Source organism: Anopheles ziemanni, chromosome 2 (genome assembly GCF_943734765.1).
Source record: "Anopheles ziemanni chromosome 2, idAnoZiCoDA_A2_x.2, whole genome shotgun sequence".
Lineage (NCBI taxonomy): Eukaryota > Metazoa > Arthropoda > Insecta > Diptera > Culicidae > Anopheles > Anopheles ziemanni.
In genome coordinates, this window is record NC_080705.1 from 12,585,745 (window position 1) to 12,610,826 (window position 25,082).

Here is a 25,082-nt window from a genome sequence, read left to right on the forward strand (position 1 = left end):
CCAGCCGGAGTCATATTTTTCGCAACTGGCAAAATCCAGGAAACGTCCGTCAAAAGAGCAATTACACGCTAATTAGCGAGATACGGCTCCAAAAGTTCCGGACCCGGCGCACGGACTACCACCACTTTGCGAGGCTCCGAGCCGCGTACGAGGTCATCTGCCCGCAGGGCCCCGGAGCATTGCGAAACCGAAAAATGTTCGAGAGCCGGCCCCGTGAAGACAGTGGCACAAAGTCTGCCACAGGCAGAATAGTATCTCCCTGGAGTGGTGGGAGGGGCGATTCGGTGCGCGTTCGCCTTTTCATTTTCTTTGAACGTCAAACGTTGGCCCACCGGTTTGTTCCCCCTTCCCCCCCGGCCCAGGGGAAGATTGCAGCGCATCCCCAACCGGATCGCTGCGCTGGTGATCGTGATCGAAACTATTTGCTTATTGACAGCAGCAAGCAGCAGCAAACGGCCGGCGTAGCGAGCAAGGTAGGCCAGAACACGGAACACAATGCCACCGAAACCGGCACTAACGCAAAACGCATCGCCGTAAAACGGTGGCCTGTTTTTTTTTTACTTCTCTCCCGTGCGTGACAGTAGCAACCGGCCAGCTGATTGTTCCGGCGATCGTCGTTTCATCAAACTGTCAAATTTGTTGAAGCGTACCAATCAGGTACCGTTAGGGTAGTGAGTTGTTCCGGCGTAAAGTAGCCGACGATATCTAAGACAGATCGCCCCGGCCAGTGGCGATCGACGATGATTGTTAGTACAATTTTGTGAACTAAAGCGATGCGATCGAACGCACTGTGGAAGCGGAACCACAACCGGGAGCTGAAGGCTGAACTGATGAGAATTTGCACAACGAACGGTTGAGTAACTTGGGCATGCAACCTTGGATAGGGAACGGACGTCTCGGAATCCGGTAACCCCTTTTTTTTAATCTAAATTGACACTAAACCGAGCGACCAACAAAATGCCACCGTTTTATTGCGCGCAAGTCAAACCAAATCCTTCCGGCGGGGAAATAAATTAATTTCGGTCCAAAACTACAAACGACCGACCGCCGGCGGCCGGTGCGATAAGCGCACGGGCATAAAGCATAATTAAGTTATTACTCATTTACATTTTGAACGGTTGCCCTGTTCTTTTTATCAACCGAAAAACGAACACTCTTTACGACTTCCAGGCCCCGATTGGTGCTGCCCTGGTGGTGTGTTGCCTTGCTCCTGCTTCGTTTGACGATCGGGAAATCCGGCCCATGAAAAGGAGGATCAAAGATAAGCAATTTTTTTGGGGAGGATTACCACGCCACTGCTGGAGCGATGCACCACAGTAGCAGAAGCAGCTGGTCGTGATGTCTTGCGGTCAGAACGACACGACGAGGTTTAAAGACGATTAGACGTTTGCCATTGCAACATCGGAAAGAAGTTTATTCATGGGATAACGTTTGAACAGTGGCGTGATGGTGTTTGCTCCCATTGCAGATTGTCTCGAGATCGCGAATATCAAATTGTTACATTTTCAGGCATACAAACTTGAATATTAGCGCACCTCATAAACAAGGGGAACGCAGCTGCATGATAGCCTGCACTTATTTTCAATTTTATAACAAACAAGATTACAATACGTGCGTTTGAAATCGAAATTGCTGTTCATGAACAGGAAATCAAACGAAAACGTTTCCGTGTATCCACAAACTAATCAGTCTTTACTCGGGACAACAAAGGGCGTTCCTAACAATCAACGATCGTCCAGCAACGTTAAACTCACCACGAGCTCTGAACAATGAGAAACACACTCCAAAATAATTACATTTCTTTTATTTTTATTTCTTATTTCGCGCCCTTTATAGGCACTTTACAAACCAAATGAACATGACCATCCCGGAGAAACAAATACAGATCAAGGCGATACCGTTTTGGTGCTGCCTTCTCGCCGAGGGAAAACCACTCCCGGGAAGGTGTTAAACTTGCGACTTGCGGTAAGCTTTAGCAGCACCTTAGCACCAGGGTCCGGTTTTGGAGGCAAGGTGTTGTTTATTTTTGCACCCTGATAAGTATCACCGATTCCGCCTTCAATACAAAATGCTTATTAGTTGTGATGAGCAGCATGAGCAGCCAAGGTTGGCCGCGTGTAGAGTAGAAAGAGTAGAAACGCCCAGCAAGGACATCCCCCGATTGGTGCGTTCTTTAGGCAGTGTACAGTCCGATCGGAGCGTGGTCTCGTGCCAGCGAGGCCAGCTGCGAATATCATTAGTGTCAATTTATTTGCAATCAGTATAGGCGCGAGGTATCGCAGGGCAGACGTTTCGAGCTTTCGTGACGCATCCTTCGATCGAACAAACGATCCTCAGCATATCCTGAAGTGAATCTGCCCGAGCAGCAAATGCTCATTGGGATGGAATCGGACACGAAGAACTCTAATGTTGTTTTTTTTTTGTGAGGCATAATTGAAAACGGCGAGGATCAATTTCCGTCCAATCGTACAATCTTTCGAAACCACGATCCATCGATGGCGCGGCCCACTTGCAAGGTGGTGTTGCTCCTCCACGGACTTGCCCATTAGCGCCATTAGCATTCTAAATGGATTTTACTTCATTAACGGCGAGCCGGAGGACTGCCACCAGTGTCCTGTCAGGACGTCCCGACCGCGGTAAATACAACATTGTTGCCGAAGGCGACCACTCCTGTGGTCAATCAATTTGGATCCGAAAATTGTGGGTATGAAATTGATCTGGAGACCCCTGTTGAAGCGATTCTCCATCTTGCCGAGCGATCAAAGGGACCCCACCCGAAGGGATCAACACACAATAACAGTAATTAGGACCCATTCGCGATCGACCACTCGTTCACAGCGGATAAACAGTGTTTTCTTCGGCAATCGGGCTTGATAACGAGACAACCAGCCAAACCCGGTGCCGTTCATGATTGTGCGTCCTAAGGCATCGGGGCAGTTGTGCCTGTTTGAAACCAAGAAAAGTAACTGGAAAGAGGCATTTACGGCAGCGCAACAACAGGAACTTTTTGCGTGGCCTCGAGGATAAAGAACAGACACACGATTAAGGACGAGAATAGCGATCACCAGGAGGCGCCAATGCTCAAACGTCCTTTTAGAGGAATTACCAACGGACAAACGATGGGTGTTTGTTCTTTAAAAGAACTGTTTTTTTAGACAGATGTAGTTTGCGGACATAATTAGAGTTATATATCGTTGGACTGCATTTCTTCGATCCCTCGCCACAAGCGTCCAATGCGAGTATTTGTTTTGCTGGTAAAAACATATCTCTAATGACTAAATTTGCACATTTCCTACGAATAATGTGCATTTGGTTTCGAGCAAGTTGAAGTTCTTGTTGACCGTTGAATTGCCTAAATTGCCTAAGGTAAGTCGATCCTATCTTCATTCTGAAAAACCTTTGGACGCTCCACCAAGCGCTTGATAACATTATTAAAACGCACGATGTTCATCAACAACGCTAATGACGCTATTTCTGCTGTTCATAAAGACATCAACGCACGATGTTATGCAGGAGAATTTTATGTGCAATTTCGAAAGCAATGCATCAGACAGATAATCGAATCATTTTACTTTTACATTTATTACGCGGTGGCTTTTCATTAGAGAATGATACAAAAAAAAGTTGAATATTTAATCAAATCAACATGATCATAATGGGAAAAATACTATTTGGTGTCGGCATACCTCATTCATACAAGTTTAATGAGAGCTTAGGAACAACACTCAAACACCTTTTGTGTAATTTTATGCAATAACAATAAATTTTTACGTTCTCTAATGATACACGGGAGCTGCATTCAAACTAATTTGATCAGAGATGGCAATCATTGACCGCCTCACGCATACTGTCCCGCTGTACCGAACTTCGTGGAACTTCTAATTACTGATTTTGAAGCATCAAAAACAACACTAGGCACAACCAGAGCTGAAGAGGATCAGTTGAAACGAAGACACACAGTTGAAATGTGTTTTCTAAATACGAAAATTATATGGTTTGCTCTACATTGGTATTGTTTCCATTAAACTATTCATAATATTCGTTACATGTTCATAAAATAAGATGTTTTGAAACGTTGCATCGTTTGAAAACAGTTATTTTTGAACCCAGCAACAACCGATCAAATCACCCTCGTCCGGTTGAAAAACGAAACAATTGTTTCCTTTCTGCAAATACGACTTAAATTTAACCTTTTGTAGCACAATTAAATTGAAATGCCCCATAAATATCACTAATGAGCCATTTTTAGAATTGAAAAACATAGTGTTAGCGATGCTGCTTTTTCGAAAGGGTTTCAAAACATTTAAAAAACACATACGCGAAGTTCCCTGGCTGCGAAGTTGAGGAAAATTACCGAAATAAACGACGATTCAATGCAATACAGGAAATGATATTACGAAGAATTAAAAAAAAAAAAGCATAACACTGCACAGAGGGTGAGCTTCTGTAATGGTGCGATGCGCAGCAATCAACGTTTTACCGTCGGAAACGGGTATTTCCATGTCCGGTGGAAGCAGGGTTGCTCGAAGGTGAACCTAAACTAATAAACTCATAAAATTGGAGCAGCACGGAAAACGGAGCTGACTGATCCTTCCGAAAGGTTCTCTGGCTGCCGAAAGCTCTATCTCGATCGTGAAAGGTGGGTGCAGTTAATTGACTCTTTGGCGAGGATGCGCACCGGCGTAAGCGATTGTGTCCAGAGTGTATGGAACAATTGCAATGGCGCCTGACCGAATCGTCCTCTTCATACTAGCATCATCCTTTCTGATGCACCAGAGGCAGTAACGCGAACCAAAATTCACTCACCTGCTTCTTGAGGATAATGTGTTTGCCCTTCCAGTACTTCATCATCCCGAGGGCCTGCAGTGTGCTGACGATATCGTATGAATTGATGGCCATTTCCTGAAATCATAAAACATAGCTTATTATTAGAAAAAAAAACGACGTTTACTTTCAATAAATGCACTGGCCTAAATATTACCACTTCAATCTTTATTCAACACAATTTCCGTGGGTTTCCGATTGTTGGGATAAAATACCCGAAGGGCATTGTTTATTGCTAAGTTCCACGTTCGCACTTCCTAACGATCTTTCCTACTCAAACGCAATAAAAGTAATGAATTTTGAAATATCAGAAAACGATCATTTACAGACAAAACAAAAAAACAGTTTCAACATCTGTCTGAAGGTTTGAATTTCAAATCTATGGGTGAAAATAAAACAATGATTGTGTTCTTCTAATTATAAAAAAAACTAAGGAAGAGTGATGCTCTCACGCAACGCACAACTACCCCTAGGGCGTTCAAAGATAATTCCTTGAGTTAGAAAATATGATAACATTTAAAAGCTATCTTCCTTTTTGCCAACTGTAAACGGAGCACCTCGTTGAGCAGCTGCATCACGATTCGCTTAAATAACAATTACAGAAACTCGTAAGCCGCCCCATGCTGGTTTAGCTTTCAACCGTGGCGGCAAACATTAGACAAACATAAGCAAAATACACGCAGGGCACGCGAAGCTGTGCCCCATTTTAGCTGTCAATCATCGGGCTAATAAAGTGATGGCAATCACATTTAAGGTGTGAAACTGAGCTTATCACACATCATACGCAAAGAGCATCGATCTCGGTAGGGGGCTGGAGAACCAGCCAAAAAAATTGTATCATTCATCCTGGTTCCCTTTTCCAGCTGCCCGACAAGTGCATCAATTATCGGACAAAAAATACTCTACAGGATAAGGTATGGCCCGAAAGTCCGTGGCTGTTTAAAACCCTAAGAAAAAGATCGAAGATCCTTTGCGCAAAGGTAGTTACCGGCGGATCTTATTAGCATAATTTTTGCACCTAAATGTGTCGGATTTTATCGTTCGCCACCAGTACATGGGTGAGATGTGTGCGATTAAATTGCGAAATTTACAAGCTTAACATGACGGTGCAAACTATGCACGCCGCTGATCGGTGTGTTCAATGCGATAGATCTCTTTTCAGTTGCGATAGCGGACATCTTTTAACTTTAAAGCCAATAAGGAATAATAGAAGTTTTTCCTTATTCTGAAAACACTGTTAGTATTCTATTTAATTTTACTTTAATGCTTGGTTAATGCAATGTTTGCATTTTGTTATAAATAAATAAACAATTGCAGCTTGACTTTTTTCGTGTGTTTTACATTCTCTCATACCGTAGAATTTTGTTAACAATTACCTGTGAAATATCCTTTATGCTGAGTGTAGTGCCGGGACGTGAGCATAAGTATTGCAACAGCACATCTTTCCAGTACGATCGGTAGGATATCAGGCCCAAATCGGACAGCGGCTTCTCCGGTGATCCAATTTTTCCTTCCACTCGTGTTAACAGGTAACCTGAAAAATAAAAATTTGAACGTGTTTGAATAAATTTTTATAACTTTACTTCAAGATTTATTGTATACTGCCTTATGAAACTAATGGAAACATATTGTAAAACTATGATGTCTTTTATCATTTTACTTCTAAACACGAATCTGATAATCAAATTCGTTGAACTGTAAAATGCATAAAAATCCTAATTTTTAAAAATAAATTGGCAACATCGATGCAAAAATCAAGTAGAATAATAAACGCATTGCATAAAATTTGACTTAACAGTACTCCAAAAAAACTCCCAATCATTTCACTTCGCCACAAGTGAATGGTCCAGTCCATCAAGTGTCATGTTCGCAAACGCGATCTACGGCGACGATCGCTACGATCACCATCGGTTGCCTTCTTGGCAGGCGGTGACGGCCAGTCGGAAACGAAATTAGACAAACCAGACATCGAAAACCACGAACCGAAGGTGGAACATGGTTCGACGGCATTCTCGCACGCTATCGCCGCTGCCGCTGCCACCGTCGACGGCTAGGAAGCTACGGCCGGCGTCTGTCCACTTGGGTGCTCGCTTAATAGACCCATTAATAAAATTAAAATTATTTATACCGACGCGACCCGAACGGGCCGGGGCCGGTCGATGTCGTTTTTCAATTCGCGACAACCGGCCTCCCGTAGGCCCTGACCCCGTGAACGTGGAACGGCGGTACAGTGTGGTTGCTGTAGGTTGCCAGAGAGACGCTTGTGTTTCCTTTTTTGTATTCTAATTGGCTTAAAACAGTTTAAGAAATTTTACTTTTCCGTGTAAGACACATTCTAACTGATATCTTAATTCTTTTAAATGAATATTGATTAAAATAAACAAAGTTGTCTTCCTGATATTCACTATCAAGTCAGATTACCCGTTGGTGTTGTGGGAAGAAGATTATAAATTTTAAATTATGTTCCACCTTTCGCTAAGCAAATGCTTCAACGGACACTGTACACGGGAGAAGTTTCCTGTGCGTGCGTGTTGATTTCTTGTTACCTCACCGCAACGCTGCAGCGACCGACAATCTACTAATCCGACATTTTAGTTTGGAAACATTGCGTGACAAAACTGTACGGACCTCCACCACCGTGATCTCTCACTCGCTAACTCTCTTTCTCTCTGCCTGCTCTGCTGGGTGGAAAATGGCAACAGGCGATTGGAAATTGGACCACTCTCAAAGGGGATCAGGATCTTGAGCCGTGCGGATCCGCGTTCTGACAGCATTACGACCGGCCGGGGTTCAAGTGTTCAAGCCAGCCGAACCGCGCGCGCTACTTCGGAAGTGTGCGAGCGATCAAACGGCGACAGCGATCCCACCAACAGCAACAGCAACAACAGCAACACCAGCAGCAGCAGGTGATGTTTGGATTGCAAACTGACAGGATTGCGAGCGCAAAGTCTCGGGCCCTCCACCAACACCACCGCTGGGGTTGGGAAAGAGGATTTCGCTCGGCTTTGACCGGTTGTCTGCCGGGTTTCACCATTTTCAAGGCTGACAGCTGTACGGAGATCAACGACCGGCAGAACAAGATCATCTTCCAATCCCAAGACGGAACCGGCAAAGCCGGCGAAAAGAAGAGATAGAACGTGAGCGGGTTAGAAGACGAGTGGCTGCAACGACGGAGGGGTCCATGGTTCGATGGGGTGGTGATTTTGGACAACTATTCCAACAATTACGTGCAGCAGTAGCAGCAGCAGACTCATGGTCACTTGCGCCAGCAACCGGCGTTTTGGCGATCAAGGTTGATCGAGCGGGCTGCGTCGATGCGTGCAGCGGGACGTAATTAAAACAGTCGCATGATTTATAGACCGGCGGCTAGCAAATTGCCGCAGACGCGCTGCTACGTTGCGAACGGTGAATTTTGCACGAATTACACGAAACATTAGGAAAAATTAACGATCATCACAATCGCCCGATCGGGGATGGTTTCAGACCGTTTGAGATTTCGGTCGTTAAAAACGATCGCGCTAATTATGTGCTATGGGCAGTTGGTTCCATTATTCCCTTCTACGATCGAATTATTTTCTGGGAGTGCATTCCGAAAATGTATTTTTGTGTAAAATGAATGGACGGGGTCATATAATTTAATCAAACTATATATAGTGTTAAATAGTGTTCAAACGATCAAAAATGGTTCAGCAGTTTAGGAGAAGTTTAAGTACTATCACTGTGATACAAGAATTTTATATATATAGATATATTTAACCGTTGTTTAAAACAATTATCCTATACAACCATTTGCTTGTACGAAATATTCTTTTTCGTCTTCTGCTCAGAAACTAAAATTTAATTTTCATTGACTGAATGTAAAAATGCAAAATGTGAGTATTTGTAATAGAAATAGATAAGGTGAACATAAGTAAAAATGCATTAATCATGCCAAAGTAGTAAGCGATAGAAAAGAGTTCGAGTTGAAAACTGTACAATTGCTGAAGCATGTTTATGTTTCAGATAAACAAATGCCAATTGTTTAAATAAACAATCCTCGGTTTTACGCAGTTACCCCACAATTTTTTAGAGATAAATTTTGATTACGAAGAAACAAATTTCAACAATTTATATGCCTAGAAAACTTATTGTCCTTTCTCTATGATATGGATTCCAAATCAAACGAGAGATTCGAAAGACGGATCTTTTCTGGTATCAAATAATTTTAATTATTCAGAGCATTTCAAAATTGCATGTTTCAAAAACTGCGAACACACTCAAAGCCAGCAGTCATGCTTCGTCGAGCAAGATTCGCGAACGGGCACGGGTCACCATTTTGTTCTTCATCCCATTTTCTTGCATCCCAGCCACATTCGCGACATAATCCGGAACACGTTTGTTGAACTCGTGCGGGTCAAAATCCTTCCGCATCGATGATGCTTCACGCGGAAAGAGGCAGGATCCGTTGATGTCGGCGTATGATAGAGGGTACCGGAATGGGTGCCATAAATCTGGCACTCCCGCTAGCGAACCACTTCCAGCCTACGCCGACCAACCGTCGAATTCGAACCGTCGGTCGGAACCTGGCCGGGAGAAAACGGGCAGAAAAAAAACCCAACATTGCCGTGGTCCGGAGCCGGAGCAACTTGAGAACCCAATCTCGACGACGGTTGATCGCGTCGAGATGTGGGTTGCAGACCCGAACTCGCTGCACATTCTCTACCAACCTGGGGATACAGTTTTTGAACTCATCAGTCGCCCGTTTTGGTGACCGCCGTTGCAGACAAATGGAAAAAAATGGGATGAAAAACAGACCGGCATGAGGGTAGCATGCATAAGAAAAAGTGCATCTGGTCTGAAGTCATTATCAGCACCCACGCGTTGCCCCGGTTTAAGGCATTTGCAGCGAACCTATCCATTTGGAATCTTGCTGGCAGCAATTTTATGGAATAACCATCGATGAATTACATGGAAAATGGAACGAGATTTATGTGGCACTCGCGACAAATACGTCCACCAGCGTGTGCAGAATTTAGTTTCAAGGCGGAGGATGAAAAAGGATCACGTGGGAAGTCATAGCGTTACACACTTGCTGCAAATCAATCATTGAAACGATATGCATACCTTACACATTGAATGTTTTGTAGCTATAATTGATATAACGATACATGCAAATTTAGTAAAGCTGAAAAAAAAACATCTCTATCTTAGCTGAATTATATAAAAGAAAACAGTTTAACAACTTGTTAAATACAATACTATTAGTGAAAAATGGTTATCCTGCATTGTATGTATAAGACTGTATTTCATCTTCAAACAAAAAGATTCGATTATGACTATATTTAGAGTCCGGTTTTGATTGATTTGCTAAATACTTTCATTGATGTTCTCTATTTATTCGGTGGAAGCCAAACAAATAGTTACATCCACAGTTAGATTAATTGCTTTCTGCATAGCATTCAAAATAGTAAACCGACCGCAGAAACCATTCGATGCATTTTCTTCCCGTCCAACGAAACATCTGCCTCCGGGTGTCATCATGCAACGAACCAAGCGGGCATATGCGTCAGCAGCAACGTTCGATTGTAACGACGCAATTTTCTCCACCCACATCGACGACCTCCGATTGAAAAATGGAAAACTCAAACATACCGCGGCGCTAAGCTGCTGCTCTCAATTTTCCAAAGAGACTTTTCCCCCCGCACAACCAGCGTGCAAAGGAGATGCCAGATGATTTCATCCTTTCCCCCCCCCCCTCTCCACGGCTGGAAGTTTTCCGCCTTCCGCGCCACCACCAGCAAAAACCAACGCACGTCGGTATCCAAAGACAGGGTGCGGAAACTTTCGGGGACGTGAAACTGGCGGGAAATTTATTATATCATTTAACGCGGAAGGCGTTTATTTTATATACTTTCGATCGCACCAACACAAACGCCGTTGTGAGACTGATGCACACAATTATCGCACGGGGTTATCATCATCACCATCGCTCAGTCCGGAGCCGTTGGCCTGGGATTCGCGCGTACGCCAAGGCGCTATGTATAATACGCTTATCTTCTCCCGTATGGCGCGAGCGAGAGGGACATAGAACAGAAAACGGGGAAAAACGAACGAAAGCCCGTGCCAAAACCCGGATGATTCACAAGTTTTTTGAACCTGTCCAATTTTGCGTCGTAATAGTAAGGAAATAATAAAATAGATCGAGAGCGAGAGAACGAAGAGGTAGAGAAAGAAACAGTTCGGTAGCAAGGGGATGAAGAAAACTTACAAATTTTCCACTCCACACAAAAGCGACGGAAAACCGCCATTTGGTTGGGGTGAGAGTACGAAGAGACAAACCCGAAAAACGAATTGCAAGAAGGATTAATAAAAGAGACAAAAAAAAAGAACGGTATCGCGAACGGACCACAACACACAAAAAACAAGCTCCCATCTGCATCGGAGCAGCCTAAATGCAGCACCGGGCGGAGGTGAAAGTTCACTACTTCCTGCTGCGACCGATGGCGGCGTTGACTCTCTGTGCCTTGGCCTTTCACCGGGAGAAGCAGGAAGCATATGAACCTACCTCAAACCCCGGGTTGGTGGAAACATAATACGGCGCCTGTATGTACGACAGAACATGGAAGTTGGTTGTAGTGTGGACGTTTCCGCATTCTCCCGGTAGCGGACCATACGGAACCGGGCTCCATTGATCGTGCTGCTGCCCTTCTTCCGCCGGCTTTGGCCCCCAAAACTGCGGCCAGGGAACATGCACCGGATCGCCGGACGTTGGCCCAGAACAAGCGCGAGGGTCAATGGCTTCCGCTGGTGTGGGTTAGCATGAACGACGCCGCCGCACGCCAAGGAGATTCGGCTGGAAAATTCTTCCCCGGGTTCGGGGTAGCTCCAGGCGCAGTCTTTCCTACGATTTACTACACTGGAAATGACGCCGTACTAGAATGAAACCAGGGCCAGCCAGGTATGCCGCTGTGTTGGTGTGTGTGTGTGAAATAACCCACAGACAGTCAGTACCACACACTATACTGTCGAAACGGCGGGTCGTTAGCGCTTACGCTCCCTCGGATTGCAGAATTTACCAGGAGTCTCGCCTGACTCCCAGGGACCCCACATGGAACCGCCCGAGGGCTACCCACACCAACGCAGACTGGGACGCTCGAAAATAAACACAAACCCCACGTACAACTACCGCTGCGGAGGAAAAGCGTAGTACCGGTCGGCTTTTCCTACACACGCCTACACAAACAAACTTTCAGGCCGGCGAGGTTGTCGTCATCCCGGCGTCAGCGTTGGCGTTGGCGGAGAAAAACCATCCCACCACCATCCCTCCACAGGAAAGGCAAACACTACCGGGGGTAAGGGAGATGGAAATACAAAACGGAACGAGAAAGAAAACCGAGGGAAAAAGGTACAGCCATGCGAAAATGGAAAGTGAGGTCGGGAAAACTGATAACCACCGACGGGCCGACCGTTGGGTGGTGCGAGGTGGAGAGAAAGAGAAAGGAAAACCACCACCGAACGGTGGAGGGGTGCAGGAGGTGGGTGAAGTTTCCGGGAGCGGGCGGGAAAAAGCTGCACCGCGCAAGACACGGGAGACGGGCGTACTAGGGCGCCACACCAAAGCTGCGCACTGTTGACGTAGGTTCGGGTTCAACTGTCTGCCGTTTATCCCCTCCCCCCATTCCATCTTCTCCCCCTCCGCTATCCGGCACGCCCCAGCAACCTTTCGCGTCGGTTTTTACCAGACCATGGCCAGAATCATCCCCACACGATACAACCATACAACTGTCGATGGGTTTTTACTAGGCAGACGGTAATTTTCTCTTACTCAGCATTGCGTTCGCTCCTTCTCCCTTTGGGTTGGTGGATTTTTTGCACACAAGTCGATCCTTTTTCGCTCGCACTCATACCCATCTCCATGTTTTTCCGAGCGGGGGGTAGGAAAATGTTGCTTCGCTCCTGCACCGAGCACAGCCGAAAACGGGATTTTCCCATGCGTTCGAGCCTCCCCCCGTTCGTGTTTCCAGCAGTTTCATCTGAAGCCGGCCGGAGTGTTACACATGAGTATTTTGAATGGCACTCGGGTGTTTTATGAATTTTTCCGCTGATTATGAGGGTTTATCTGTGCATTTATGACGGAAGATAAATATGCGGACGATTCAACACAAAAGAAACGCATCAATCTGTAGCGAATACGTCCATGCACTCATCGGCTTTGACACCATCTTAGTGATCCCATAAGCTTCTTAAAATAATATTTTATAAGCAACAAAATATATCAAAATCGTCCAAAACAAAATTTTCACATTTTGGCAGAAACTTAATAAAAAGTCTCTAAAACATAGGGTTGGTTTTGGACAATGCATAAACATTTTCAACAGCAGTTTTGGAAGAAAAATTAAATAAATACGTCAAATAGAAATGTATTATTTATTTTATTTTAGGACGTTGAGTTCGACTCCGTAAATTATTTAGAAGAATTCGATTCTTCTAATATGGTATAATTTAAACTAGCACCACTAGACTGTTTAGGAACCTGGAGATAATGGGGAAAAGGTCCTACTCTGCCTTTACATTGCATTTATTCGTCATTGCGGATCATAGATAATTTAATTTTATGTCTAATAAAATCAAAAAAGATATAAAAACTAAACAAAGCTAAGAAAAGGGAACTACATAACAATGTTGATAAACCTTACTTGTAAACCTTCAACTTGAAGTCATGTTAAGCAAAAAACCCAACTAACTTCTGGTCGTGTTTAAAATCAACATGAATTTCGATACACGTCATTTTGTGGTCATAAAAATTAAAGTAGCTCGATGTTGCGACTGTTCTCCTATACTTAGAACTCAAAGAAGTAAATTGATAGCACTTAATTTTTCACCTCATCGGACGCAACCTTTTAAATCGATTGTAAACGATTTGACACACTCATCGCGCGGCGAGAAAAGAAATAGTGGCTCAATCAAATTAAAAGTACATTACGTAACGACGTTTGAGTTACTAAAATCGCTCACGAGGGAGTGCTATGTTGTTTTTTTCGGTTTCCTTGTTTTCCCCGGCCGGTCTAATGAAACCTGACGAAATCCAATAAACCGTTCTGCGTAGAGCATTACATCATTTTAATGGTGCAAGAAGCCGAACATGGCCTGCTGTCCTGGCCCACACACGCACTGTGCGCTGTACATGTGTGCCGACATGTATCTATTTTGTAGTTAAAATTTAATCACTTAAAAGCTCCTTTTATTTCACAACACCACACGTCCACTCGCGCAACCGGAGCATCGGGTTTGATGTGCAAAAGTGAACATTTCCCAGCGGACAGCTGCAAACCTTTAGCCACACGCTGTGTGTGACAGTTCCTGCATTTGCGTCCACCCGGCACTGGCCCCGAGCGGTGTTTATGCATATCTGGTGCCTTGTTCTTCACTTTGAAACATAGCTCCCAAACGAACCGGCCCGCGTGCGTGTTGCAAGATGATCACGCTGACGCAGATATGCATTAATTCCCCATTAAAACCATGCTTCTTCTCGGATTACCGGAGCATCCCGATGGGTCGTGATACCACTCATTAAAAGCTCGCCTTTTGATTGCCAGCTGTTTGATTATAGATGTGGGGATAGTTTTTTCGTAATATTTAATTCAAATTTACATAAAAAACACACACACACACACCGACGATCCTCTTGGATTGGATCAACGGCTCAAGAAAGTTTCGGTTTCGTGATCGCAAAAAAAATCGCTAATGTTCTCGGTTCTCCTTTTCCACACAGGGAAACGGGGCAGCGGAAAACCCGCCGTTGCAACATTGTTGCAACACCACGACCGACCGATCAACCGGCGTCATCGTCTCAAACTGCACGCCCTGCTGCACGTGGCCACGATCTATCATTCCGTGTTAACGTCAACGCATCACAACATTTTCATTTTCTTTTTCGCCTGCTTTTCACCGCGGGTCAGTGAAAGAATGATAAACGAAAAGAAAAAAAAACTTCCCCCAAAAGTTACTCCCATTATCCGCCCGTCCACTTCCCTTCCCCCCCCACATCGCTGTGTGTCAGTCTTATTTACGGGTAATTTCAATCAAGCATGCTCACATTTTCACATTCATCATATTTTTTATGCATCCGCACTTTATTTCGTGATCGGGTCCGTTCCTTGAGCATTGGCGTGGCATTTCGTTTTCCCTCTTTTTCGGAGCCTTTTCTTAACTGCCGGGAGATAATTTAATTATGCTTCCAAGGGTGCCCACCGTCGTTTTCTCTTTCGTCTCGGCCCCCCGGGCTTTGGGCGTCCGCTGGATGTAAAAGTGAAAAAAGCGGGTCGCACACAGTGGCCACTTTTTCGTGCTCCCAACAACACGACCTAACTTGGTCGCCGCGAGGATCGCTCGTTTCCGTAATTGAGTAATCAATTAGTGTGATTTCAATCAACCACTTCTCGATGGGCCGGGTGAGGGTAGACCCCGACGCGGCGAGTCCTCCCTCGACGGCTGCGGCATTCCATTTGCATAACCGTGCAACCAATTACGGCTATGTGGATCACATTTCTCCTGGGAAACTGCGTTTCTGCGCCCCCTCCTCGTTCCCGAAGCTAAATCGCAAGCCTGAATGGCCGGGTGGGCCGGTCGGCCCCAATTATGACGAGACGCCATACGTGCGACTTACTTCGGTGGCGTCTTCTCGTCGGCGTTTCGTGGCCCCATAGCGGCCCTCCTTCGGGGCTCCACCGAAGCTTTAAGAGATTTTCCCAGAGTGCGGTGGCCGCCACCGCTCTGGAAAACCCCATAAGGTGTACGCCACATGATAGTCCCCATGGGAACCGGCACCACCACCACCACCACCACCACCACCACTCGGTAAGGTCATCTACACCAGGCGCTTGGAAAGAAAAAGCTCCCGCGGGAATTGTTCTCCCTTGAGAACGTTGTAACGTTTCCCATGCGAAAAAAAAGAAGGTTTTCCGAGCCCACGCCGGTGGAGGCGTCCAAAAATTGATTCACATGCAGCGCCGCTTCCGGATGGCTAACACCCGGTCCCGGAACTAGATCCCCGCTCGTGCGCCCGTCCCCAAAACAACCCGGCTCGGTCTTCATTCTTATTCTCTGCCTGGGAAATAGACATATTCGTTGAATTTATGAATACAATTTGCTTCCCGATCCACCGGCCGCCCATCGCCGCTTCGGTACCGTGAGACGGAACCACTACTACCGCATCTCGACGTTTAATCTGCCACCCAATTCACCTCCTCTCCCGCGCAGCAGCAGGTCAAGCTATTTGTAGAGGTGCATCGCGCCTTTAAAAAAAACCCCTTCCCTGCTATGCGTGTCCGGCGACGCGTCGGGAAGGTTAATTTGAATATAACAAATTATGTTCACCGGCCGTCTGCAAGTTCAGCAAACCGGGCCGGGTGGTACACGTTTGGCCCGCACACCCACCGATCACCGTCGACGTTGTCCACCAGACATTCCCACCGGAACTGGGCATCACGGGATGGATGTAACACGATATTCGCAGAGAAGAGTGGCTGAATGCTGCCGGTTGCTACGGGGAGGAAATTAATATCACAGATCATGGTCATTCTTTTGTTGAGACCGAATGCTACGGCCATGTCTTATTGCTTCTGCTGCAGCTGAAGCCAAATGATTGGATTAGACACAATAAAAAAAAAAACATCACCTAATGTAAATCTTCTGCAAACATCTTATGCCCAATGGAATAGAAAACAAGCTGGTTAAATAATAAAAAAAACTGGCACTTGACGAAATATAAGAATCGATGATCACCAAAACATAAAATATGCAAAATTAACTAAATGACATAATCTAAAGATTAACAAAAATTGTGTCAAAGTTTCATATTAAAATGATTTTTACGGCACTTTTAAACAACGCTATGATATTAATGATATTTAACGAGTGAACAACCGTTAAATTAATCTGACAACTTTTATTGTGTTGTGAAGTAATGTGTCAGAAACATGATTTTGATAAGTCAACAGAAAGAATAAATAACTATTATTAAAGGACTGTCAGAGAAGAACGTATCACGTACGCTCAGAAAAATAGGAAAATCTCGATGACATAATGATGCTGCAAAAACCCCCCACAAGGACCAAATAAACGCCCTTCCACCGGCACATTCTCTTCCCCACCAACAACGAGCCTGGGTTGCGACCAACCCCGTTCGATTTACTTTCGCGCGTTTAAGATAGGTTTAAACTGGGAAGGAACAATAAAAAAACGATTATAAAAAACGAAAAGAAACCAAAGTCGGTCACCATCATCAATTCCTGTTGATTTTAAGGGCACCACGGCGCATAGTCTCCCGCCCCGGGGTTACCATAAAAACTTGGTGTGGATTCGTGGAACGTGAGCAAGATTTATGGTTCTGCCGAATGGAAAGAACATCGAATGGTGCGAACGAGATGGATGGGCTTTCCCGCCGGCAACCGACGCGGGGACGAGACGAGCCACAACCGGTACGGAGCGTAGGACAAGCGAAAAACAGAAAAAAGATAAAATTAGACAAGACTTCAAAAACTCATACGTATCTTCCAGGTTGATTGATTTACCGTTTTATTGGTCCAATACTAACAGAGCACATCTGGGTTTTAAATTTTATTTTTTCTTCGAGGGCAAAAAAGGGATTACTTGTTCCTGTTTATTTTCATTTTGCTTAACTTAACAAGTTTCAATGGTTCCGACGAAAATAGCGATACCGGAAATGTGCTCGGATAGGGGTTGGAAAAAACTAAATAAACGTATCAAGGTTCAAACGCGTTGATTATGATGATAAATTGAGTTATAATTCATCGTTCGTTGGTTAAAACCACACAATCGAAAAGGTTCACTCGAAAGGGAGTGCTTCAACCAGACACCTTCTCTATATCGCAACAGTGCAGTTGTCTAATCGCTTTGCCACTTAAAGAATCCGTTTCAGTTCAAGTCTTTTGAGCAGTAGAAAAAGCATAGGTTCGAGAAAAAAGGATGGCGGGTGTATAAATTAAACTATACTGCTGAAAACGCCGAATTACCGCGAACGTACAGGATATTTACCCCCTTCAATCCACATCCACCAAAAAAAGGTGCCGCACCCAGACAACCGACCTGCAGACAGACTCCACCGACAAAACGATGCGCCAAAATAGATGCGCTTAGAGTTTCGTTCTTTTCGATTTTGGGTTTGGAGCTACGATTACTCGACAGTCCGATGGTTAAATCCTGCATTAGGAGAAACACTACAACGATTTTTCTTTTTGTCGCCTCCGACCCCCTTCGTACTTTAACTATTTTCGGTACCTTTTTGGTGCACGTGAGGACATTCCGGCGTGGAAGGGATTGGACCCTGGCGGTTGTCACGATCTTTGGAATCCTTTCGGCAACCGGTGGAAACGAGAGAGCGAGTGCCCGGAGCGGAAGTGGAGCGGGAGCATAAGTTCAATGAACGCGCTGCTACATACGGGGGAGCAAGTTCGTCCTCGGCCGTTGCCAGGACTCCCACACCCAGCCAGCCAGCCTGCTACCAAAATGGCGCGGCTGCGTCTGTCTGGCTGTCTGGTCTAGCCGGGTCTAGACGTGTCTCTCATCCCGAGTCCTTCTCGCGTGCATCGATGCCGGACCGAAAGGGGACAGGGAAATTCTCTCTCTCTCTCTTTATCTCTCACCCACAAACACACACGTACAAAAAGGCAAACGGATTTTGGCGTGTCTGCAACACTCCCCCCCCCCCCCCCCCCACCTCAATAAAGTATACGAGATCCGGATGCTGCTCCTGCCGGAGTCTCGTTCAGGTGTGCAGCCACAGATCACCGACAATGGGAAACGGAGGGAAAAAAGCAACGTGGTTTCGGACACAAAGGGAAACAAAGGACAAGGGCGTTGGAGGTGTGGTGGATTGAATTATCCAGACAGGGAAGAGTGAGGATAACGGAGTGTGAGAAAGAGAAGCTGATTGGAGAGAAAAACAGGATGTGTACAACAGAGAGAAGGAGACAATGCGGGAGACAACCGTGGTCCGTGCGCTTACCAGGAGCACAGGACCATGAAGGCTGACAGCAAGGAAAAACCGCCGTAACGTCAATCCGTTATGCTGTTCGCATGCTTCCCAGGAAAGGATTAGAAGTATTGTTTTCGTTCGATAAACAACTTTTTGAAGATTTTAATCCAACGACGAAACGATGAAATGGTACATCAAAATGTGAAAGATTATATGCGTTGGAATTTGATCTGCTTTATGATTCTGTTCGATTTGAGTTTATTCATTTTACATTTCAAAATCCAATGCTAATACAAACAAATAATTCAAATTTACTAAGTATAGAAATAAGAAACAAAATTTTTTAGAAGTAGTAGTAAATACTAATCTATGATAGAAGCGGAAAGGTCCTTGCAACAAATTCTCAATAAAGTGCCTTGGACATTGGACAAGAAGCCTTGAGCTGAGGGATGTTTTCCTTTGCCTAGTTTTCCACCGAGGTGATGTCACCCTTTTGTACAGATATTTTCATCGCTTTCCCTCATGGTACAGCGTGATCGGAAAGATATGGACGCTTACAAGGGTTTATGGATGAGTAAATAAATAATAATGAACCCCAGACAACTTAATGACTACTACAGTGTACAGTAATGATCTCTTTTCGAAACGAACCTCCACCGAGATGGTTCCGTATCTAAAGGGCAATCTCGAAGAAAGGCGAAGAAAAAAAACAAGAAGCAACAGAAAACATGCATACAATAGATCAAAACTCGACGACACGAACAATCCTCCAGCAAGCGCTGTAGTGCTTAACATTAACGCGATAGTTCGAGCACGATGATAATTAGGCTGACAACTTTATTTATTCCATCCAGGCCAAAGCCGGCCGGAGTCCATACGGTTCGTGAAGAAAAACGACTGTGAAGTAGTTTTTCTGCTGTGTTTACGTGAACGTGTTTGATAAATCGAACTCAATTTCTACCCCGAAACCCGCGAGACATCTCATCGTAATCCGTGCCCGATGCGGTTGGATGGACCCCGGGACGGAAGTGTCCATCCCGCAGTTCCTCCCCTTTGCCAGGCCCCTGACCCTCGCGGAATACCCGTCCGCCGCGACGGGTGGGTGAACATTTTATCACTTTATTTTATTTTACTCTTTCCATAATAAAATGGCCCGCCAGCTTCGACTCTCTTCCCAACGTGCATACTACTCCCGCATCGGATCGCATAACTTGCGGCAAGCATAAGAAAATGGCTTGTCTCGCTTCGGTCAATTAATTTTGGAGTGCCCGGTGAGACCTTCTGTGGTTTTTGTTTTTTTGTTTTGTGTTTTGCTTCTTACGTGACCTCTCTCTGTTTTCGGGCTTGGGGTTGGAAAAACTGTGGCAAGTGCGAACGCCTCACACAGCAACTAATTAACGGAATATATCGACCCACCCGGGGCAGCCTTTTCACGAGGCAAAATAAATTATGGTTTCAGTTTTGGCAAAATTTTACAATCATTATTAAATTATGGGTTCCATTGGGCATGGCTAGGCCCAAAACGCACTCGCTTATGAAATGGTAATGTTTATGAGCTAAAATTCGACTGGTTGTTTTTTTTTCATCATATTCGTTCTTAATAAAACAACGGAGACATTTTCACCTAATAAAATGTAAGTCTCGCCTCTCGCCGCCATAATCGTAATATTATTCCTATTGCACGGGCTGTTCACACAGTCAGTCAGTCGATCCATTTCGATGGGGTAGCATAATGAATTCAAAACGCTCAAATCTCAGACACATAAAAAAAAGTGGAAAGAACGCTAACCGACAGTGATGACAACACGATCCGCCTAAAAAAATTACATTAGAATAAAAAGGAAAGCCAACATGATTCGGGCCGAGAGCAATTTGCACCATCGGTGAAAGCCAAAAACATGTTCACGGCAACAGTCAGGCAAATCCGAAGGACGATGCTGCGGAAGGATCTTACGAGGAGCCATCGTGTGAGAAAACCAATGTGCAACCATAAAGCGAACGTCGCTCCGGTGTGATATTTCTTACAACTTTTTTATTCCTTTCTTGCATTTTTATCTGTATTTCTTCAGTTTCACCCGGCACAGAGCCATTGGACAGAAGAACTCAGACACTTTCTTCAGGATGGGTTTGGGCAAAAATGAAACGTCACCCACACAAATCTAAGATATTTGCGCAGGGTTTTCAGTTCTTAGTTTGCATCAACCACTCTTAAACATATAGCTATCAAACGATTTAATTTGTCCTCTACATTTTTGATCACCTAAAACCGTTTATAAAAATTGCCCCCAATTGATTGATTGTATATAGTGCGGGTTTTCCACTATGAAGTATGGTATTGTAATTACCGTGAAAATTAAATATATTTCCTCACACTTTCATACTGAGCCACTGGTGAATGTTGCAAACGAAAATGAACATGTACGTTAGAAATATCAAGAATTGCATCAGACATCCTTTCCGCATTGAAACACAATAGAAAAAAAATGAATCTCAGAAGAAATCATTAATCTCAAAAGAAGCGCGACTATCACAGAAGAATAACTCTGATTTTCGAGTAGAGAAAAAATACTGTAATTAAAACTTATTTGCGGTTAAGCCGATAATTACTTTTAAAGAATTCTTGGAATTACTTTAAATTTTGCAAAGACGAGGTCTAAAACTGAAGAAAAGGACAACTTAACCACAACAAACCCTAAACCATGAAAATTTTAGGCAACACGTTCCCAACAGAACGAAACATAATGTATGATTCCATAAAAATACTTTTTACAAAACGTTATCAGCTGAATAAACAAGTGAAAAGTGAATAAAATTCACAAAACTTTCATCTTTCGTAACGTACAGGATTTCGAAACACAACCAAAGTGAAAATAAATTATACAATTAAACGTGATTCCTAGCACCATCGCATAGGAACATAAAACTTGCCGAAAGCGACAGAATCGTAGGACCTGCCATGATCAGACGACCCCATCCCACAAGATGTCGCTAGTTCGAATTCTTCCCCACCGCACACCTCCCCACACGTTTGCTTGCTCTATCTCATTCGCTCTGTGATTTTCCGGCATCTCTCGCTAGGGCCCGGTGTGTTCGCCATTCTTCTCGCAGCTACCAAACATCTGCACCAACTACCAAAAAATGTAACTCACACTAGCGCGCGTCTGAGGCAGTCGAGACTTTGTAGATTACAGATCTACTCTGTCTAGACAGTTAAATTTATACCACCCCGGCTAGTGTCCTCGCCCAACTGCCCGTCATCAGCCCGCCTGACGCGGCAGAGGCAGACGTCAACCACCGCCAACAGCAGGACAACAGCCGGAGCACGGCCGGCTCTAGGGTTAAAGAATGCATCCGGATGGGGTTTTGGTCACCCTTCTGCTGTCGGTAGTCTCGCGACGGCAGCGAACAGCGACCGTTAAGCTGTTTTTCGGATATTACACGGGGACTTCGAAACTTCGGAACTTGCCTTTTCCCACCGGCAAACATCGGCTCCCGAGGACCTCACCACCGAGCTCTCCCTCTCTTAGGTACTGGAGTTTACCCTGGGTGGACGAGATCCGTCCCTCGATGCAAATCGAACACTCTGCAGGTCAGAACGGACCGATCCATTCGCTGCATCATTCAAATCAGGACGCACTTCCTTGCGCCAAAACGTTCAACTCGAGGGAAACCCGAGAGGGCGGAAGTTATCCCCACGGGAACGCAAGACCCTGCAGTGTCCGGCCCCGGGGTAAGTCAATGCACAAATACACCGTAAGGTTTTTCGGGATTCGATCCGATTATTTTAGCCGGTCACAGCCACCCCCACTTCCCGCTAAATAAACCCTCCGTTCGATACCTATTTGAAGGATTTTCCACCAGCCAAAACACATCTGCACAGGGATGGCCATCCACTGCGTCATTTTCGACAGTCCCGAGTACGGGACGGTATCTGATGTCCGGAGGACCATCGAAGTGCATAATGGGTGATGGCGTGGGGCCTCCCGAAGTCCTCCCGATTCCCCCCGCCAAAGCGAACATCTCTGTCACTCTGACGGGACGCTGGCAGTGCACTGGCATAGAACGTACTGCTTGCACCAGGACTTGCAGTTTCCCATTTTCAGCAATACAATTACTTTCTCTCCCAGGCGATCCTATCACTCTCGTTCTCCTGCGTATGTGTGTGTGTGTGTGTCGGTCTCAATCGGATACTCAAAATCTCATCTGCCACGGGAATGGGACACGGTCATTGCACTATCGGCGAATTGCAATCAATATTGCTGGGCGGGAAAGAACAGCTCAGCTGCGGGGAGGACCTCCACTCATGTCCTCTATCCACCGCAAACAAACACACACAACCAGACGTACACATGCATTTCCACACGATTGATGCTAGAACAACGCGCCCAGCGCTAGAATCTCTCCGGCGCTCGGAGTACGCCAAAAAGGTAAATAAAGCCAAAGGACGAACGCACGGCGATCCGAAACAACGAGCGATGGGAAACCACCCGGAAGGTAATGGTAAAGTAAATGCAGACGAATGTTATGAATTATTATGATTATTAAATCGCACTCTCGAGGCGGGAGCAACGCTTGCCGAACGGCCCTACAATGGCACAAGGCATGGCAAAGGGAGTCCTCGAAACTCCACCCTCCCCCTCCCACTCGCCTTTGCGAAACATTATCATTCAAAAAGTCAAACAAATATTATAACAAGTGCATCGTTTCTCCGCCCGAGTGCGCAGCATATGGACGCGCGCGCCTGAGACGGAACAATATGGCCCCCTGCTTTGTCTAGTATGGAGCGTCTCTGGAGATGTGGTGGGGGAGAGCAAAGGAAAATCTTCCGCATAGCTTTCAACGAGTGTAATTTCACCACATTTCCCTAGCCGTTTCCAATGCGCTGCTGCATGCGTAGTGTGCATAAAATCCGTATGTTTTAGGCATTTTCAATTAATTTCATTATGTTTGCGCGAAGAGAATCCTGTCAACGGTAGAACGGCGGCCCGAAATGTTATTCTATGTGTTAATAGTTTTACTATACTTTTCAGATTCTATTTAGCTTTACTTGTCTCATGAGTAAACTCTTTTCGTTTTATACCGATACGGTACGAAATAGAAACAACGGTTAAAAATTTAAAATAGTATACTTCGAACGAATAGCGTAAGTTAAAAAAAAAAGTAAAATTACCAAAAATAGTTGACAGCAGAAAATTAAATTTTCATGCAACAAGAAGTATAAGGTAATACAGAGCAACTATAACAATAATTTGTATCTTGATCCTTTATCCTTTTCATTAAAATGCTCGATCTGTAACACAGTAATGTAGCATATAAAGATCAAAATGCAACAAATTGTAAGTAAAAGCGCTTTAGAAAGAAGGCATCAACCTACGCTTAAAGACATATTACTCTGTCGAGAGACGCTACATAATCAATCACTATCGATTACACGGAGCGAGATGTACTCCAGCCCAGTTCAAGATGGGATGCCGCGAAAGTTCATCGTCCGTATGTAAAATTTCAAAAGCATATTATACTACAACAGTCAATCAGAAACAGTAGCAGTAACAGTGAGCAACATCGGTAGCAGCAGCAGCAGCAGCCGCAGGGCACACAAGATTGTCGGCGACTGCTGAATGGTTTTCAAAGAATTTTCTTACAAAACCGTACACCATACCATATCCCAGTGGGCACCTCTACAGGCGGAGCTCGTAGGAAAGGTGCTTTGTTGTGCCATCATAAATCAAGCAACATTACCACCGCCGTCGTCTTTTCGAACGAAATTCCTGCCACCGGGTCGGCGAAGCAAACCGTCGGCGGCCCGTTTGCACCGCGACCCGGTGCAGCTAGAATGCAGCGCACCGGCGAACCGGCGGCCATCGCCTAGACACAATCAATTACAATAACTATGGAATGCTTTCAAAGTGCAATTCACCCGCCGGCCCGAACCCGCAGGGCGCAAACCACCGGTCGGTTTGCACCGTGTGGGCAAGCGGAAGTGTAGCAACACAACGGTGGAAACAACAACAAAACACCCGGCGTAGATGCAGTTTCGAAGCCGCTCCTTTTTATGTAATCGCGCGAAGGAGTTGCCTGGCCCGGGGGCGAACGAACGTTGGTGTCTAATTATGTACGATCGCATCATCGCAAACGGACCCGCGAACCCATGGCCCCACCAGTCGAAGGTTTCCCACCGGAAAACGGGGGATGAGCATAATTACCAATTAGATGATGCCTTCGACTCGCGCCTTTATTGAATTGCATTTAATTGCCAAGACCTTATTTACTGCCGCACCAGTGC

At 45.2% G+C, this 25,082-nt stretch overlaps 1 protein-coding gene across 1 annotated transcript in view; it reads right to left on the reverse strand.

Annotated features, from left to right (window-relative positions):
• The window catches only part of LOC131293207 (histone acetyltransferase KAT7), a 62,739-nt gene that overhangs the window by 1,975 nt on the left and 35,682 nt on the right, over positions 1-25,082 (reverse strand). The window contains exons 6-7 of the mRNA XM_058321290.1: positions 6,201-6,358; positions 4,807-4,902 (exon numbers count right to left, since the gene is read on the reverse strand). Coding sequence (XP_058177273.1) covers positions 4,807-4,902; positions 6,201-6,358 — 254 coding nt within the window. The remainder of the gene's footprint in view (positions 1-4,806; positions 4,903-6,200; positions 6,359-25,082) is intronic.